The sequence below is a fragment of the Notolabrus celidotus genome, chromosome 21 (genome assembly GCF_009762535.1).
Source record: "Notolabrus celidotus isolate fNotCel1 chromosome 21, fNotCel1.pri, whole genome shotgun sequence".
Taxonomy (NCBI): domain Eukaryota; kingdom Metazoa; phylum Chordata; class Actinopteri; order Labriformes; family Labridae; genus Notolabrus; species Notolabrus celidotus.
In genome coordinates, this window is record NC_048292.1 from 3,775,099 (window position 1) to 3,795,261 (window position 20,163).

Here is a 20,163-nt window from a genome sequence, read left to right on the forward strand (position 1 = left end):
CCCTAGTTTCCGCAGAAACCACAGCCGTCACCAAGCCCCCAATCCTACTCGCTACTGTGGGGAGGCTGTGATTGTTTGGATGTTGAGTTATTCTGCCCCCTCTTTGTTTTGTTGGACATCTTTATTAAGGCTGACATTTAAGATGGAGGACAGATGGAGTGGAGAAGGCTGAGGCACATGATAGGAAAGTAATGCAGTTAAACTCAGGCAACACGCTGCTGCATTTACTGCCAAGACAAAATCTGAAAATATGGCTTCTACTGACATGAGAGAAGATTTGATTTTCTGTTATTTCTGTCACATGATGTCTGATAGAATCTCTTAAACATTTGTTTACCCAGTATCCTATGACCACTCAAAGAATGAGGAGTTATAGTGACATTCATTGACTAACAAGGTCTCTGAAAGCCCTTTTAAGCCATCAAAATGTGCACGGGCATCTTGGCAGCAGAAGTGACTTTACCGCCATTCATTCAGAAAAGGTAGCACCCTTTCTACACTAAAATAAAACAGTTGGTTGTTGCATGATCAGAATCCTTATTTCAACAGTGGACTCAGTTGTGCAGAATGTCTGTGGCTGCAAAGGGTCAGCCATTAAATGTGTTGACATATCTGAAAGTATCCAACTGTAGTTCAATCACTTCCAAAGTTAGAAGGTAGTACAATCAGGACTGAATATGGAGAGGCAAATACAGTAAATAGAAGCAGAATTCATGCACATATACCAGCTACGTGCAAGCTAACAACACAACATCATCATTACCCCGACATGCAGGTGCAGCTCACTGCTTGGACGAAGGATGTTCTGAAGAGACTTATGTCCTAGTTGTTCAGTCTGTAAACAATGTCACATGGTTTTGCGGAGTGTGGTTACCATTAGCAGAGCTAGCACCACCAGCCTTCAGTCTACCGTAAGTAATGTGGGCTGTGTTTTGGGCTCCATGCAACCTTATCTAAATTGTCTAGATCAACATACTGACGAACCTCGCAGCGCTACAAGATGACATCTATCACCTGTGGTTGTTTACATCCAGGTAGTAGAGCTTTAGAGCATTATGGCCTGCTATGTTCCCAGAGGATGGTGAGGGGATGAGGGGAGTAAAAAGAAAAAGTAAACAAAGTTAAAAGAAGTAGGGAACAAAGTAAAAGGAAATTTAAATGGTTAATTTTCAAAACTAAGGAAGAACAAACACCTTAGTACAAGCTGCTGTCAAAAATATTAACAAAAGAGGAGTCAAAAAAGTGAACATGCAGCTGCATAGAAACTAGAATGTACAGTTTGGAGTCTTCACCATGCTCCCACCACACCCACAGATCTGCTCCAAACGTGGCTCTGACTCTAAATCTTAACTTCCTGTCAAACTCTGCTGATCAGACCACATTTTGATCACATTAGACTTTAGTGTATAAAGCATGCCAGCTGTATGAGCAAACCCAATTTCACAACTCCACTTAATGATCTCACTCCTCCTCCTCATCATCAGGCTCCAAGGCCATGGATTACTCCAACGGGCTGTTTGACTGCCAGTCCCCCACTTCACCCTTCCTGGGAGGCCTTCGGGTGCTGCACCTGCTGGAGGACCTGAGGGGAGCCCTGGAGCTCATGGACAACGAGGAGAGGGACAACCTGCGATGTCAGATCCCTGATTCCACAGCTGAGGGGGTGGCAGAGTGGCTGCACGGCCGACTGGTAAAAAAGAGAGTTTTTAAAGTTATTTTGAACTCTCCTTGTGTGATTTGTGAGGTTGATTTGAAAGAAAAGATAGGATTTGTCTTGAGGTGAGTTGTTTTGGGGCGATTTGCACAGCTTTTTTCTTCATAGGGCATTTGATTTGACTTGTGGTTGAAGCATTTTCCAGTATTTAAGATATCTAGATGCACAAAATGTACAAAAAACAGATGGTTGACTTTTGTTTGTTTCATTTTTAAACAAATGTTGAAAGACTGAATAATGTGAAAATGTAAATGTTGACTTTAATCAAGACAAAAGCTTTACTGTCTTCGGACGATTATTCAGATCTTCTAGAGTAAAGATGTTTAACTTGAGTGCAGTTCAGTGTTAAGACAGCTGTCTTTTAACAAGGCACAGAATACCTCTGCTCAGTGCTCACCTGACCTAGTTGCACTCTCTGGTCCTTCATCTTCCTGCAGAGATGCACACATGCTCCTCCGAACATCTGGACAAAACGCATCTTAAACCACTTCCATCATCTTGTTAGAGTCATTTGATTTCAGTCCATCTCTAATGACTCCAAGCTCCATTTACACTCCTCTCTTTTTGATGTCTGATAGCTTTTCTTTCTCTGCAGGATGCATGAAGTCGAAACAGAGCAAAGCTGATTCGTGTCACTGACCTGAGAGAGAGAATGACCTCATGCATCCTCCTGCCAAACTCTATTTCTGTGCAGATCTTAAAGAAGAACTTTCATTTGTACCAAATGTTTCGATGCCGACCTTGGATGATAAGATCAACCTTTTCATGTTTCACTTTAAGACAAAGTCTGTTATGATTTAATCAAATGCACACAGGGACTGTTTATTGTAAAAGTGCTGTTATGACATGCTTCGTGAATGATGGAGTTTCTATAGGAGACCTGCTGCAAATAGTTTCCATCTCCCAAACTCAGGCTCTTGTTTTTCTTCCCTCTCGGCCTCGTCTCTCTCCACGTGTGATATTTGAGAGGAAAGTTTGCTTTTGATTCGATTTTTCAAATCACTTGCATGTGAGAATACGACCGACCCTCACATGGTTCTCTGAAAACTCCACATGCCTTTTTTTTCTTCCTATTCTTCCAGAGACGAGCATGTGACTTCATTGTCAGAGGTTTTCATGGTTATACAACTAAGTGGTACGCAGCCTTTCAGGCTGAAGGACCATGTGCTTTTCTATTCCTCCTCAGCCAACCTGCATTTGCCCCTGACAGCCCTCTTTATTCTGATGAGCACTCATCGGAAGAGAAATACCATTTTTCAGACTTTTATTAACTGATGCTGAACTATTTTCAATGGAAACAGAAATGTGTTTTTTCTCGTTGCAGACGAACGGTCACAGCTCAGAGGCAGTTTACCAAGAGCGCCTGTCACGACTGGAGAGTGACAAAGAGTGTCTTATTCTTCAGGTTAGTGAGAAAATGGGTCATTGTGTCTTCAGAGTGGAGGGACAATTGCTCTTAAAGTGGTGATTAACTTGTATTATACATGGCTGCTCGAGTGGCTGTGCCTGCCAAAGAGGCCATGCTCTGAGTACTAATTGTTTACTTAAGTCCTCAGACAGTTCAGTTGTTCTCTTCAGAAATGTATTGAAATGTTTGGTGTATCTCTGCCTCATGATGTTAAATGTTCTATAAAATATTACAAATCTTACAGTAGAGGCCAAAGACTGTTTATAGGATGGAAAGCGTCATTTTATTTCTGCCCATTAAGAGCTTTCAAGCCAAAAGATCACCTCCACAGGCGTTGACATTTACGCTGTCACAAGGCCGACATCAAACCTGCGACGCTAACCAAACACACAAATTAAATCAGCAGATAAAACATCCAAGATCCCTTAAGTTGGTCTGGTCCACAGCATTACAGCGTTACGTTTCCTCTCACCATTCCTCCTCTCCTCTGATTATCCTTAGTACACAGCTCTGCAGGAGTCTCATTGGTCAACAGAGCTGTTGATCATGATGTCACATCCTCTTATTTTTCAAATTAAATACTTAATTAAAACTAAACTGGTCAGAAAAATGAACACTGACATAAACCATGTTAGAGAAAATTCCTAGTTTTACCAAGAGGCGGGGTTTACGACCTATACTGCAGCCAGCCAGCAGGGGGTGCTGTAAATCTCTTGGCTTCAACCCGATTCAAACTGACAACGTCCATTTTAACATACAGTTTATGGTTTAGGCTGGTTTAGGAACAGAGTACATTTTGGCAGCTATGTTAGATTTAGATGATTTAAATATTTAAAGAAGATTTCATTGGTGGGGGCATCGGTGGTCTAGTGGTCTAAGCGCACCTCGTATACAGAGGCTATAGTCTTCATCGCAGAGCTCCTTGGTGTGACTCCAGGACGCGACCAGTTGCTGCATGTCTTCCCCCGCTCTCTGCTCCCCACGTTTTGTCTCTCTTCTGCTGTCCTGTCAATAAAGGTGAAAATGCCCCAAAAATATAACTCTTCAAAAAAATTTTTTTTGGCTTACTGTGCCTCTGCAGCCTGCCTCAAGTGCACACTCATGGAACTGCAGGTTATAGCACTCCCACATTGGTTTCATATCTTAAAACTGGAGGTTGACAAACATTTATTGTCATCATTTACATTAATGAACTGGACCAGTCTTAAGTTTTGTTTAAAAGTTAATAAAAGAAGGTGAAGTCTAAATCCTTGTTGGTTCATTTGAAGTATCTCTGGAGAAGATTAGAGGAAGCTTGTCCCTGCAGCAGTTAGATTCACCCTTTTAAGTAAAACAGTTGCAATTTCCTTGTGGGCATCACCTTTTCATAACCTTCCTTACTCTTCACTAAATGAAGATGTTGTGCACACATTTAATTCGGAGTGACTCTTTGAAATATGTGTTACGCTACAGATGGATGGTGCTGCAGTTTGATTAAATTTAAGGTGAAGGATGGCACTACTCTGACCGTCTCTTAATGTCAACAAGTCAAAACAAAACCAATAATTTAGCGTTCAGTCTGTCTGCTGTCTTCAACGTTCCTGCCCTGTTTGTGGCACTCAGTCCCTCGGGTACTCCGTCATACTCGAGATGAGATGACAGGTAGTGTTTTATCTTTTCAAAGAGGCTCAATGATTTTCTCAGACTGCTGCCAATTGTAGTGTTTAGAAGGAGTTACTCAAGCAGGACTACATTTAGATTTAGATGTAGGTTGTAGATAAAATTCCCACATCAAAAACGTTATTTTAGATGTTAATGTTGATGTAGATGAAGTCTGTAAACATTGATTCACGTCGCCTCTTGTCCAGGTAAGTGTCCTCACAGACCAGGTGGAGGTCCAAGGTGAAAAAATCCGGGACCTAGACTCCTGCCTCGAGCATCATCGACAGAAACTGAATGCTACAGAGGATCTGCTTCAGCAGGTAAAAGCCACCTCCATGAAACCAGCTATCTGAGCCTCTTCAGTATTCAATGTGCAGCTTCACTAACTGTGTGTTCTGCTCTCAGGAGCTCTTGACCCGGTCAACGCTGGAGACCCAGAAGCTGGAGCTGATGACCGAAGTGTCCAGTCTGAAGTTAAAGCTGACGGCCGTGGAGAGAGATCACAGGGACAATGAGGTAAACCGCGTCCTGAGCATGAGGAGAGACAGATAGCTGAAGTTCTCAGCTGCACCTGCGCTTTGTTTTGATGTGTGACTCTGGATCCTGGCAGCAGCCCAGTCATTGTTTTAAAGTCACAAAAGGTCCGTCACACTCGACTGGAGGACTCTGAGTTCTGTCATGTCATGTGGTGGGGGGTGAACTTCTTCAAGGGTTACAAAACAGGCCTAAACACCCCTCGAGCTCCAGCAGCTGTTTCCTGCTAGAGCCCCCCCCACCCCCGCTTGGTGCCCGTACCTCTCCTCCCCTCTGAGGGGCTGAGAGAGTTATAGTTTCCATACGCGCTGTCCAGGCACACATTCAGGGGATATTATGAAGTGTTTCCACACACTAAACCCTGAGAAGAGGTAACCGAGCTGAATGCAACTGTGTGTGTTTGTTTTTGTTTCCATTTAGCTTCCATTAAACTTTAAATCAAACCCTAAAGAACACAGAATCACTCCCATGTATGTCAGCAGTGCTGCCGTTCTCCCATATCTGCTTTTGGTTAAAGTGTAGCTCCTCATTTATGAAACTTATTTTTAAAAGCTCAACCCTTCCTCTCCAGAGTCGTAACCCAGTCAGCACGCAGAGATAACACACACACACACACACACACACACACACACACACACACACACACACACACACACACACACACACACACACACACACACACACACACACACACACACACACTGCCAGGACCTGTGACGCTGTTTCTGTCAGTAACAGAAGTTGGTCTTTTAAAATCATAAATCTGTTCATAAATCAGCTTTTTATGGCTCCACATGTTGCATCACGTTTATGAAATTCACCCTGTAGTCTCTAATATAAGCCACGGTTAGAGGGCAAATAGAACCGCTTTTTCTTGGCTCTTTTTTTCCAAAACGTACAAAAAAAAGGGGGTCAGTCATAGCCTACAACTTCACATACTTACCTTGAGCTTGTTTTTAAATCCTGTGATATGTTACTCCAAAAAATGAACACCAGTAACAGGCTGTTCCTAGAGATGGATGCTATTCTCCAACAATGCAATGCCCAAATAGAGATGAGGCTCCAATCAAAGTATAAACAAGTCTGAATACCTTGCATTTGAGGGACGGCAGCATTAGGTTGATACATTTTTTTGCGGTATTGGCATTGACATTCTTAAAGTGCAGTTATTCTGTATTTAACTGTGCATGAATAGTTACATTTTTCTTCTCTGCTCTCTGTTAAATCTGCACTCTAATGTAAATATATGATATATCTAAATATGTAAACATAAAGCACATTAGACAGTTAGTATGCACAGATTTGACGCAGTAGTTACAACAGCTGCTTTTGGACACACCTTCTTATTCAATGGTTTTTATTTATTTTAATTATTTTCAACATTGTAGATTAATACTGAAGACATCAAAACTATGAAATAATCTAGTTTTGCCATAATCTGGATTACAACAGTAGTCAAATAGGGCTATCCATTGTGTGCTAACCCTACCTTTGAACAACACAACTGATGGTCTCAAACACATTAAGAGGGCAAGTCATTTTACAAATGAACTCTTGACAAGGCTCATGTTAACTAGAAACCATTCCAGGAGACCACTTCATGAAGCAGACTGAGAGAATACCAAGAGTGTGCAAAGCTGTCATGAAGGAAAAAGGGGGCTACTTTACAGAATCTAAAATATAAAACATATTCTGCTTTGTCTAATTAAATAATTCCATATATGTTCTTTCATAGTTTTGATGTCTTTGGTATTAATCTACAGGGTTTACAATAATTTAAATAAATACAAACCCTTGAATGAGAAGGTGTTTCCAAACTTTTGACTGGTAGTGTACATGTGGATGTTCCCTCAGTTTCAGTTTACATTGACTGAATGGTACATTTATGTGCTTATATAATGATTTTCTAACCTACCGACCTCTCAAAGCACTTTTACACCATTCCAGACGCTCACATTCCCACACCGCTGGCTGTTCCCACAGGGAGTAATTTGGGATTCAGTGTCTCGCCCTAAGGACTTTTTGACCGACTCTACCCTCGAGCCACAGCTGCCTGAGCCGCCCAATCAAGACATGATTGTTACCAAAACTCATTTTCATCACAAGTGTAATCAGGACAGAAATCAAGAGGGAAAAAATACACAAAATATTCAGAATTATTGTTATTTTTTAAAACCCTAATTGAAGGCCTTCCCCCAAATATTGTACTCATTTCACGTTAGCTTAATGCTGAGTTAAAAAACATTGTGAAACTAACACAAGCATCACAAACAGTCAAACTCTTCTCCTGAAGTCAGTGTCTGAAGTGTGACCTACATGCTGAATGATTGCTCTGCAGATTAGAAATGATGATAATGATGATAATCCACATTACATGTAATGGTAGCGTCTGCAGAGCACAGCGCCCACAGACACTTTCTGATTGGGATAAAAGCAGCTTCACAGTAATCGACCGTGACGCTTCCCGTGGTTCAGGATTTGTCTCCATGTGTGGACGCACTGTCTCAAATTCTCTCCAGTGGGACATCAGTCTGAAAATAATGTTTGGTGCTTTTGGCAGGAAGTCTCCCCCCCTGTTCAAAAACTCTTACCCCTCTCCCACACAGTCTCAATAAACCTCCCCAGAGCAGGTTTTTCTCTGAGATTAATGGGTAATGGAGTTGTTTTCTCCTCCCCAGGGCTTGTACCAGGAAGTAACGGACCTGCGGTTCAGGGTGACTGACATCGAGAATGAAAGACTGCAGTGTGAGAAGAAAGTCAAAACTACAAAAGTAAGAGACACTTGATTGTTTGGAGAACAACAGAAGACCTCTTTCCTTTCATAATGAACCATAACGTGTTTAAACTCTTTGTTATCTCTGCTCCCTCTTCTCTTCTGTGATTTTAACTTCTTTCTGCAACATGCTAACCTGTCAAGCGTCCAAAGGGGAACACTGTGCGCTTCACTGGCGATGAGGTGAACGTGGTTTAATCTCCAGAGTGTTCTCTGCTTGTCCTATCTGCCCCTAAAGATCCTCTAAACCTGCTCCCTCTCCACTGCTGCACTCTGCTTTCCTGACTTTCACCACACTCGCTGTAAGTGCTTCTTCCACCTGCAGTCTTTGAATCCTCTCTTCTAGGCTTGTTTTAACCCTAGTTCTGTTTGTTCTGTAGTTTCACACACTTAGAAACATCTACTTTAGAACTAGAGCTTCTTCTCTGAAGTGTCTGTAGATGGAAGCAGCTCTTAGACCATCAGGATCTATAAGCAGCTTTCATTAAAGGGTGTTTCTGGCTGTTGTGTTTTAGTGTGTCCACTGTAGAGTGAACGTTATGAGCACTGAGTTATCTCACAAGACCCACTGTGTGTGTGTTAAAGGTAGGTGTTAGACTTCACTTCATTGCTGACTGAACTACTGATCACTAATCTTCCTCTGTTGTGTCTGAAACTTTGAAAACATCACTGCTCTGTGAGGGCAGCTGTACTCATCTGGGTCTCACACAGTCTTTGTTCAGAGTGTAATAATGCTCTAATTTAATAATCAGCACTAAGTACAGCTGAGGGTGATGAGGATGGGTATCAGTTTTATAGGTGTTGCATCACAAACTAAAATACTGTGCACCTTTAAAGCTGTAGTAAGCAACTTTTAGGGCAGGGTAAGAGAAAGTGCAAACAAAAAAAGTTACCAATAAAGTGAAATTGCAACTTAAAGCGCCACTGGTTGCGTACGCTCTGCTGCAGTTTGGCTCGCTTGTCAACACCCTAGCTTCGTTTTTACGATGTATGAGGTATAGAAACAACAACACACACATAAAATTAACTGAAGGAGGTGAAGAAGAATACTTTTTTGAGCTTCTCCTCATCCATGTTGTCTTTCTGGTCCTCTGAAAACCTCTGACCTGTTGACTCCAGGCCTGGCTCCGCTCATCATGACGTTTGTTGTTGTAGTTAAGTGAAATACGATCTGGTGATAACACAGAGTGTTTTAACCCGAAAATTAACCCAGTGGGTTTTTTTAAAGGTATATTTTTGGGCTTTTACACCTTTTATTGTTAGAAGGAGAGGACAGTGGCTAGAGCAGGAAACTAGGAGAGATTGTGGGAATGACATGCGGGAAAGGAGCCGCAGGCTGGATTCGAACTCAGGCCCCCCGCTACATGGGCGTGCAACCCAACCATCAGGCTAAATCCGCGCCCAAACCCGGTGTTTTAACGTTGTTTCGGTCTCTGACCTTCTGTCCTGCTCCCTCTGCTCTGAGTTAATAGATGCGTCGTGCTCCCACATCCAGATAATATAGAGTCTTGAGTTTCTGCTGTGGAGGGGTCTGGATTGTCAGAGCTGAGACGGAGCAGTAGAACGGAGCGGAGCCAGTGGAAGTTAACACACTGACTAGAGTGAAACCTTTAAGCTCCTGTAAGGGTCAACATTGTGATTATAATTATACAAATAATCATGACAGGGGTATTATTAATGTTATGAACTTTATTTATATATCACTTTTCAAAAACAAGTTTAAAAGTGGCCCTGAAACGAGGCTAATAACAGATACAAGGTAAATAACAATCAAACAGTTGAATAGTTGGAATAAGGCAAATTATGATTATGAAAAGACAACAACAATAAAGACAGGGTTGATAGTAAAAGCAAATAACAATAAGTATTAATATATAAGAACAACGAAGCCCACGGTCAAGAAGAAGCTGCACAATAGACATGAGGTACAGCTGTGTGAACAAAGGTATGTAGAGAAGCATCTAATAGTTTCCTTCAGTCTAAATTATCTGATTGAGCGGGCTCATTTCAGTCCGGTTGCAGACACAGATACAGTTTTATTTATTTATTATGTCCAAGCATTTGATTTATGTACCGCTGAATAACTTCTGAAATAAACGGTATGTCCTAGATTTAAATGTTGACTGAAGAAGTGAATCATCAGAAGTCAAATGCAATCATAACAGACAGGAGAGGTTGTAAACACTCAAAGATATTCAAATATAAACTACTCATAAAGAAAAGAATAACAACATTCTTGTTCTAGCTCCTTCAGTGGAAGTTTATTTGTCGTCGTAAACTTAATAGTCGTGTTTTTCGGCTCCAGGTTGAGCAAAACAAGCCGTCTCCAGACTTCACCTCTGACTCTGTGAACTCATGATGGGAGTGTCTGCGCTCCAAAAGCTTGAAAATATTTAAGACATTCTGAAGATTCAATTTAGAGTAGAGGTTCTTGAATCTCCTGGGGTCTGATTGACTAATAAAGAAATGATGACATGCGTCGTGTTCCCCCGCAGGAGGAGCTGCAGCTCCTGCAGAAGCAGCTGGAGGAGCGAGAGGCCGAGCTGAGGAGACTGAAGGACGAGAGCAGACCGAGGACAGACAGCCACAGCAGAGCCGAGGGAGGAGGAGACAGAGGTGGGGAGATGCTTTAATAATTGTCTGGGAGCTTCTTGTTTCAGAGAGTCCAAATCTAATATTACAGAAGGGATTATGAGGATTAGACGAACAGATATATCACATTCCAACAACACTGACTCGCCCCTCAAGCAACATCACTGAACACTTAATAGGTATCGTAATTTCATCTGAATTTACTCATTAATTACTCCCCGTCTAACTGTAATGAGGTGATATGAGGCTGTTTTTAAATGTAACTCCTCATCAGTCTCTCTGCAGGCTCCGTACCAAACATATCAGACTGTTTCACTCCCTCCACGTCTGCTGACCTTATCTTATCCCCTCTGATGGCAGAGGAATGCCATTTATTTTAAAGGGGAGTCTCTTATATGCTGCCTGTGTACACGCTCTGTACAGTATCAGCAGCTGGAGGTATTTGTTTTGACCTCCAGCTGACTGTACAGGCAGGCAGTGAAGGAATTAAAGCCAGACCCCTGCCTGGGTCAAGTGTTTGCTTTTCAGATGCTTGAAAGGATGCATTTGAACCAAGACAATAAAGTTGTGGGTCATAAAATCAGAATATGGAATAGCTGAACATTTTTATCAAGCGGCAACCTATGCTTTAAAATATGAAGCCCATGCTGAAGTGCTGAAGTGTCCAGTTGAGGCTTGCTGCAGAAACACCGGAAACCACATACACACCCATTCAAAGAAGACGACCTTTACAGAAGAAATAAACATGTTTACAGCCTGGTACAAAAAACGGCTTGGGTCTGAATCATAGGCATGTATAAATAAAGGGCATAGTATCCGTGATGTCACCTGAAGCTTTGTTTTGAGGCCAATCGTCGTCGGCAGCAGCCATATTGGAAATGTTGAACTCAACATAACTGCTGTCAAGCAAGTGTGACGTAAAGATGCGGGCTTTGAGTCTCCTAACAGCTACTGTATGAGGCAAAGTAATGTTACAGGTTATTAATGACTGATTATAGATTTATTTAGCATTAGTATAGTTAATAAATTGTAGTGGCAAAGCATGTAAAAATTATAATTGGATTTGGTAGTTTTATAAACTATTTTAGTGTACTTTTGATGAGAAGACACTGTCTCTTTAATATAGGATTGTGTGGCACAGAGAGTGGGAGGAGCCAGTGGAAGCTAGAATGGTTTGTAGTCGCTCGTCTTGTAACGTGTCTGTCTGGAATTTTGTTTATTAGATTACCAGCATCATCTGTTACATTTTTGGTTTTGTGACACTAAAGGAACACCAGAATAAAGTTGTTTTTGTTTTTACGTGATACAATGCCTCACGAGTGGATGATTGCTCTGGATGCAACAGGGAGACACGAGTAAGCCAAGACTTCCAGCTAGCAATGCAGTTTTGTCAGCTACAGTGTTCCCGCCTGTCAAGCAAGTCAGCTGTGCCTCTCGTAACCGAAAACTTGTAATCTTAATATCTTTGAAATTGCTGCATTATGAAAAAAAAATCCACCCCCTGTACAGTGTGTGCCGATTGAGAAATGAGCTATCCAGGCTACACTCATTTTTTGAACCAGGCTGTAAACATGTTTATTTCTGCAGTAAAGATCGGCTTTTTTGAATTGGTGTGTATGTGGTTTCCGGTACTTCCGGAGCCAGCCTCAAGTGGACACTTGAGGGACTGCAGTTTTTAGCACTTCAGCATGGGCTTCAATTCTCGCAGCCAGAGGTTGCCGCTTTGACTGGATGGCTCATTTCTCTCTCGGGTGAATTTATCTGGAAGTCGTTATTTTTGAATATGTTGAACCTGGGAGTTTGGCCCAAATAAGGGCGTGCCTGGCTTCAAAACAGATGGGTGACGCTCAGTTATTATACAGTCTATGGTTTTTATATACATATTTGGTAAAGCTTTGACGTGCAAATACTTCACACAGCTTTAAAGTTGAAGGAATCTGAAACTACAGGAATCAACCCTTTATAAGAAGACTCAGTGTCTGATTTTAGTTATTTAATGTCTCCAAAACTGAACCCTGCAGCTCCGCCTGATCATCAGCTCCCCTCTGAAACTCCCTCAGAGTTCACACAAGGTTTTCCCAGAAGATAAATATGCTCTAGATTAGATTACCAAGTGGTTGGCACATGTTTGATTGTGCAGCTCTCTTATTAAACCCACACAGAGTCCCTGTTTTTAATAGAGTGTGGTGATAATTGAATCAAGAGTTTATTGCAGCTACAAGTTAAAACAGCAGCCCCGCTGACCAAACACACGGAGCGCCAGCAGCTTCATTACTCATGCTCTCTGTTAAGAGGAGTTAACGCGAGCTGATCCTCCTCCAGTTTGAAATATCTGCTGGTGTTTTTGTTTTGCAGATACAGAAGTGTTGAAGATGAAGATGGTTTTGGAGTCGCTGGCGTCGGCCAACGATGAGAAGGTTTGTTGTGATTTGACGCTCTTGATGATTAAAAGAGCCGAGCAGACGCTGAGGAGACGGTGATGTGACATGAGGCTGTTTTATCTGCAGGAACGAAGGATAAAAGAGCTGGAGGAGTCTCTGACAAAGAGCAAGAACGTGCAGGAGGTGGTCAAAGGTCAGAGATTAAAAACTGGATATCCTTTATATTCACACTTCCTGTCAGATGAAACTCCCACAAGTGTTCGAGGTGGATAAACTTTGAAGTAAAAGAAAAACGTGATGATTCAAGATCCTGACTTGTCCTATCTTTCCTCTCTCAGAGAAGTTAAAGGAGGATGACTATGACGATATCCCAGATGATCCCTCTCTTCCTGTATCCATGGAGGTGGAGCAGGTCACCGTGGCGCTGGTGGGGGAGGCAGGAAGGAGCTCAGGCGAGGTAAACACAACGTCTGTCAAAACAATTCACAACACAGGATGAACCCCAGACCAGACTTCCTCTAAGAAAAGCTCAGTTTCGGCCTCCCGCTCTGAATCCGTTCCTCCCTGCTCCTGTTGGGTTATTACATTTTGAAGCTGAGTAAATATTCTGCTGTAAAGAAAAATATGTTTCATTAACGATCTGTTGATCTGTTCTCTGTGTGTCTCAGTCTATTCCTTGTATAGCAGTGCTCTCTGAAATGAACGAGCTGGACAGAGAGCGACAAGCAGCCCAAAGGTAAAGCTCTGAATTTCACATCTAATTATTTTTCCTTCATGTTTTTGTAACTCATTTGTTTCAGCTCAATTTCATCTCAAGGGTGGGATTAAATACACCGAGAAATCAGAACCATATGTGAGTGAAGCTCGTGCTTTGGGACGTTGTTCATAGACGGTTTTAATTCACACACTCACAGAGCTCCTGAAAACGAACTGAAGTTACCCAGGTGGGCTGAAACTTTCATCCTGACTTTACCTGGACTTATTCCTGACAGCCTCCTCTTAAAATTCTGCAGGAAATATTCAGGAGCGTGAGCCAGCAGGGGTGATGTTTATATCATGCAATTTATCCAAACCCCAAAGATTGACGCATAACAGGAAGAAAAACAAAAGAGATTAAAGAGGGAGAATCATTTTCAACACGAGCAAAGCAAAGATGTCTCCACATCTGTTTGTTTGCTGCAGCATTGTGCACGCAAAAAGTCATCATAGCAGAGCTCTCTGTCTCTTCGTCCTCCATCGTTTTATAAACTAACACTCTGGCATTGCAGAATGCTTTTGTTGTCATGTCCTCCACCTCCCACCTCTTACCTCACCTGACAGAGAACTTCCGGCTGTGAGAACAAGCAGCTTCAGAACATTTTGTCAGCAGAGCTCCCTGAATATTCCTGGTAAATTTCAGGAGTATGAGGCGCCAGTTTCAGAACGCACTTCATATACAGAGGCTGTAGTCCTTGTTGCAGAGGTCGCTGGTTCCACTCCCAGCCACAACACTTTCCTGTATGTGTTGTCGTGCTCTCTACTGTCCACATTTCTAGTCTCTGTGCAGCTGTTCTATCTCATAAAAGCAAATATGCTCCAAAAATATAGATTTAAAAAGTATCAAAGAAGCTCGTAGGTCTTGAATAATTAGATACTGATTTAACAGATTTAATAAGAACGTTGTGTTTTAGGAAACTTTGCAAAGAGATTCTGGTCTGTCATCAGGCGTGTCCATCTTGCAAAGCTTCAAGCTGATAGGCTTTATTCTGGTAGGAGTATGAGCGGACCAATGGCGTCATTTTAGGAGGAAGAGGAGAAAGAGGCGGTTGTTTCAGGAGCGGTTTAGTTGATGTGTAAGCAAGAAGTGACTGAGAGCCAGCGTGTACGCAGCTGTAGTGTCAGTTTTATCTGAAGTGGACATTGTGCATTAAAGACTTTTGCTCTTCCTTTAACAAAGAAATGTAGAACATGAAGCATCAGCAATTCATTCAACCAAAACTGTTAAATGTAAGAGTCTTCAAGGTCACTTAAAGCTCTTTAAAAAAGACTTTAAATGTAGGTTTTCTGTATCGAAGATTAATAACGTGGTTTGTGTTGGATCTGAGTTGCAGAATTCATAAAAACCTAAAAGCACATTTTTGTTGAATAAAGTTAAAGATTTGAGGGTTTTGAAAGATACTCAAACTAAGTCAGTCCAAGTCCTTAAAGTTCAAACTGGACGTCTTATAAAGCAGAGGAAGTAAAAATACCTGTCAGGGTGAACCATGAGGGCTCGAAAGCTTTGAGCAGTCAGTTTAAAGGTGATTCTGACGTGTCCAAACTTTGTGAAGCAGCAGCAGACTTTTATTTGAATCTAAATTTTGTGTCTTCCTTTTTATCTGTTGTGTTTTAATCCGTCTTGAATCAGAGACTCATTTGATCTTTCTGGTTCAGAAAAGCGAGTAAAAAGCTTTTGAATTTCAGTGAGGACAGCTCTCTTTCCCATGAAGTTCAGCTGATTTCTACACCAATTACTTAACTCTGGATTTGTGATGTCTTCACAGTAAGAGCACTTTATGTAAGAGGTAGTTCAGGACTGAAGCTGATCATCTGAATGCTCCTTTTGTCGTTTTTAGTTCCTCAGATGTCTCACCGTCAGACAGCTCAGCCCGGACCAACAGCACAGAGCAGGTAAGAGCTGGGATGAACACAGACACCTCACTGTACATGACTTATGTCTGACCTCTGAATGTGAAGCTGTGTGAGGGTAGTCACAGGACCTCCACCGTACTGCAGAAAGGCCTGCTCTGACACCTTGTGGTCAGACTGTGTAACTACGCTTTGAGCTGACTTTTCTCTTGTACTCTTGTTTCTCTTCTCTCTCAGGTCAAAAGTAAAGCAGCACCAGGATCATCGGCATCAAACAAAGCAAGTGATGACAGCTTTGGTACCAAGAAGGCTCGCTCTTCTTTCGGTCGTGGTTTCTTCAAACTGCGAGGAGGCAAGCACACGGTCAGCTCTCCAAACCTGGGTGAGAGTGAGCCTCTGAGTGACACTCTATCCTCACAGTTCTCACAGATTTAACATGTTTTGTGTTACGTCACTGATCCTCGTGTTCTTTCCAACGTTCTGTAAACCGTGCAGACCGCAGCCGGAGTGCCAGTGCGCCTGTGTTAGGTACGGTAGAGCAGAGAGGGCTTGTTGTCCTGCAGAATGGCTGCTCTGGATGAAACAGCTGGATGAGAATGAAGACCGTACTGACACACTCTGTCATGCTGCTCTCTCAAAAACAGACGACTCTAACTCAACCTTCTCTGAAGGAGTGATTCCAAACCGTCTTGTTTTTACATCAGAGAAACTTGGGAACTGATTAAGCTGAATCTAAAGGATGAACGTGTTTAAATCGGCACTTATTTCACAAGACGGGGAAGGAATCACTGCTCCACATCTCTGTAAATCTTGCTCTGGTTTGAGGTTTCTCCATCCAGCTGTCTCTTATCCATGAACTCAATCCATCTGCAATGAAGCCATATCAATCTAGTCTGCAGGGTTAGCTGGATTAGTTGCATTCTCTTTTGCATGCACGGTGTCGGTTTTAATGCTCATGCCTTTTATTCCTTTCTTAGATGAACTTTGGGTCGTAGTGGAGCTTCTGTAGAGTTCTTAAAGCTAACAAATGTTTAGGAGGGTGAAAAGTTGGCCGGGTGAGCCTTGTAGATCTCATGTTGTGGTATTAAAGTGTTTGAATGTACTTTAACAGCTGAGTCAGAGCGTAAAGGCACAGAGCACCTGGACTTGGCCGGCGTCCCTCCACGAAAGTCCCCCGACGCCGCTCCTCTCCCGTCCTCACCAGAGACCAAGAAGAAGTCCAAAGGCTTCATGAAGTTCTTCGGGAGGTAACGTGAAGCATCATGTCGTCTGTGTTTGAGTCATGTGAGATGATTGTTTTTAGTCTCACGTGTTGTGATTCTCCCTCAGACTAAAGAGGAGTCACTCCACCTCCTTTAACCTCGACGATGCAGCAGACATGGAGTTCAGGAGGGGCGGAGTCAGAGCCACAGCCGGGCCTCGACTCGGCTGGTCACGTGAACCAAAACACAAGTAAGGGAATATTCATCTTACATGAAAACACCTTTTCTAACTTGTTCACATTTATTCACTCCATCCGTCTCTGTCTTCCTCAGCGCGGTCGATGTTCCCTTCTCACGCTGGAGTAAAGAGGAGGTCTGCGGCTGGATGCACGAGCAGGGCCTCGGGCTGTACGTGGCTCAGGCTCAGAGCTGGATCAAATCAGGACAGACTCTGCTGCAGGCGTCACAACACGAAGTGGAGAAGGTGAGGGGGGAGGGAACAGGTCTTAGTTGTGTGCAGGACTCAGCTTTAAGGATATGAGTGTACGTCTGCAGACATCACCAGAATATAGAAGCTACTCTCACCTTACTCACCACATTTAGTTCTTCTTGTTTCTGCTGTTTTTGAAGGCTCTCCTGCTCATGCATGTGTCTCTGTTTCCCAGGAGCTGTGCATGAAGCAGCAGCTCCACAGGAAGAAGCTGCAGCTGGCTCTGCAGTCCCTCGGGTCAGACGAGGAGGACCTCAAAGGCAGACTGGATCACAACTGGGTGACGAGTGAGTGTGACTGCCTCTCATCTAAATTAAAAAAACACCACCATGACTTCTTTTTAAAGATTCAAACTCTGGTGTTTGATTTCAGGGTGGCTGGATGACATCGGGCTCCCGCAGTATAAGAGTCACTTTGATGAGTCTCGTGTTGATGGACGCATGCTGCACTTCATGACCGTGGTGAGTCGCTGCAGCCTTTTGGGTCTTTTTAATAAATCTGTTTCCTCTCAGTGAATAGATCCTCCTGCAGACCTTCTTATAAAACATTCTGGTGCTTGATTTTTCCTCCCAGGACGACCTGCTGTCTCTGAAGGTGGGCAGTGTCCTCCATCACCTCAGCATCAAGAGAGCCATCCAGGTCCTCCGCCTCAACGCCTTCGAACCCAACTGTCTGAGGAGACGACCCTCTGATGAGGTATCAGACGAGACGCAATGACCCGCACTCTCTTCTTCTAATGTTTCTGTGGTTTGAATCTACATTTTGATCCCCTCGTCTCTCCTCAGAACAACATCACACCGGCAGAGATCTCCCAGTGGACGAACCACAGAGTGATGGAGTGGCTCCGGTCGGTGGATTTGGCGGAGTACGCTCCGAACCTGAGGGGCAGCGGCGTTCACGGAGGACTGATGGTGAGACGGATGAAACTCAGCAGGGAGAGATGTAATCATAGAGAGAACAGGAGGTCAGGGTGAAATAAACATGAAGAGAAAATAAACACTCAGACGAAGAACTCTGCATGTCTGAGAGGAAGAAAGATAGACTCAGACTCTTGTGGGAATTAGGAATGTGTCCACTTGATTAAAATATTCCTTCTTTTCGTGACATAAGAAGACATTTCATGAGTCTATTTTCCAGAAAGTTAACTTCATATTGCAGCAGAAAGTCTCAGTTTATGCTCAGTTTATGTTATGTATTAAATAAGGTGGTCTATGTTTGGTCTGTGTCCTCGTCCGACCTCTCACCTCGATGTTTCCTGATCCTCCGCCCCTCTGAAGGTGTTGGAGCCTCGCTTTAACGTGGAAGCGCTCGCCCTCCTGCTCAACATCCCTCCCAACAAAACCCTGCTGAGACGCCACCTGGCCACGCACTTCCACCTGCTCGTCGGCTCCGAGGCTCAGCGGCTCAAGCAGGACTGTCTGGAAAACCCAGACTACACCGTCCTCACCGCCACAGCCAAGGTCAAGGTCTGTACACTGAACCACAAACAGATCTATCTCTGGAGGAAGGATGTTGTTTTTGGAGAGTGCTTTTTGCATTTATTTGAAAGGACGGCTGAAGAAAATGAGGAGTGGAGAGTGAGGGAAGATACACAGCAAAGAGTTGAGGCTGGGAGTCGAACCAGCGACTCTTTAAATGAGACAAAGACGAGGGGGCTTTATACTCTCCTGTGGATCACTCAGTTTAACTTGAGGCTGATTTCAGTCTCTCACTGAGAACGTCAGCTTGTTGTTAAGTCCCAAAAGTTTCATACATCAGACGCAGCCGTCGTTAAAATGTGCTTTCAGTCAGATTTAGGATTTGATTTTAATCATCCTTCCTAAATCTATCCTAACTAACTTCTTCATTAATTTAACTTTGAGCAATCTGACCTGATGAAGCTGTTTCCTGCTCTTACGCCTCCTCACATGGTGTGTGTGTTACTGTGGTGGAACCAGGAAGTGTTATTTTTCAAATACTATTTTCAGAGCCTGTGTTTCTCACACATTGGAGACTTATTTTAGAGACATTTGCTACTTGATTTCTCTTAATTTAGCTACTTTATAATCCCACAAATTTGCCACTTTTTGTTGACAAATGTTTCTTTTCTCTATATTTTGTGACTTTTTTCCTCCAAAATTGTAACTTTCAGTCTCACAAATTTGCGACTTAAATCTCAGAGAATGACTCTTCTCTTCTGGCTGTTATTTATTTATTTTAACAACATCCCTAAGCTTGATTTTATGGTCTCTAAATGATGGTTAACTGGTTTTGTAACACTCAAAGAAAGATGAGCTTACTTAAAAAAAAACTTCATAACTGTGTGTAAAGTTGGAGCGTCAGTTTGGCTCAGAAGTTAAAGCGAGCGCCTCGTATACAGAAGTTAGTTTTTGATGCTGCGGTCGCTGGTTTAACTCCCAGCCTCGACCCTTTGCTGCATGTTCCCCAGCTCTCTGCTCTCCTCATGTTCTGTCTCTATTCAGGCAAAAACGCTCAAAACATAAACTTTAAAGGGACAAAATGTTTATATATACCCGGCTTATATCATAAAAGAAGCCAGTTTTAAGTCCTTCTCCTATAAAACCTCTAAAAATATGAAATCCAGTAACTTCTGAATCACCTGAACGCTTACATCCTGAATCCAAACTCACGCTCTCTCTCCTCCTCCAGCCCAGACGCCTCTCGTTCGGAGGTTTCGGCACATTGAGGAAGAAACGTCACGATGACGGCGAGGAGTACATCTGCCCCATGAATGTGGAGATGCCCAAGAACAGCAGCTTCCAGAGGGGGGTCCACATCTATGAGGAGAACCTAGAGCACCTGGAACATGTACGCAGACCAC

At 42.9% G+C, this 20,163-nt stretch overlaps 1 protein-coding gene across 1 annotated transcript in view; it reads left to right on the plus strand.

Moving 5' to 3' along the window:
• The window catches only part of ppfibp1a (PPFIA binding protein 1a), a 34,562-nt gene that overhangs the window by 13,162 nt on the left and 1,237 nt on the right, over window positions 1-20,163 (plus strand). Inside the window, exons 3-23 of the mRNA XM_034674032.1 lie at window positions 1,485-1,690; window positions 3,039-3,119; window positions 4,970-5,083; window positions 5,169-5,279; window positions 7,976-8,068; window positions 10,566-10,686; window positions 13,018-13,079; window positions 13,170-13,236; window positions 13,382-13,500; window positions 13,712-13,779; window positions 15,638-15,692; window positions 15,888-16,032; window positions 16,762-16,897; window positions 16,980-17,102; window positions 17,186-17,336; window positions 17,518-17,629; window positions 17,715-17,803; window positions 17,916-18,038; window positions 18,128-18,253; window positions 18,620-18,808; window positions 19,992-20,150. Of these exons, the coding sequence (XP_034529923.1) occupies window positions 1,485-1,690; window positions 3,039-3,119; window positions 4,970-5,083; window positions 5,169-5,279; window positions 7,976-8,068; window positions 10,566-10,686; window positions 13,018-13,079; window positions 13,170-13,236; window positions 13,382-13,500; window positions 13,712-13,779; window positions 15,638-15,692; window positions 15,888-16,032; window positions 16,762-16,897; window positions 16,980-17,102; window positions 17,186-17,336; window positions 17,518-17,629; window positions 17,715-17,803; window positions 17,916-18,038; window positions 18,128-18,253; window positions 18,620-18,808; window positions 19,992-20,150 (2,450 nt within the window). The remainder of the gene's footprint in view (window positions 1-1,484; window positions 1,691-3,038; window positions 3,120-4,969; window positions 5,084-5,168; window positions 5,280-7,975; window positions 8,069-10,565; window positions 10,687-13,017; window positions 13,080-13,169; window positions 13,237-13,381; window positions 13,501-13,711; window positions 13,780-15,637; window positions 15,693-15,887; window positions 16,033-16,761; window positions 16,898-16,979; window positions 17,103-17,185; window positions 17,337-17,517; window positions 17,630-17,714; window positions 17,804-17,915; window positions 18,039-18,127; window positions 18,254-18,619; window positions 18,809-19,991; window positions 20,151-20,163) is intronic.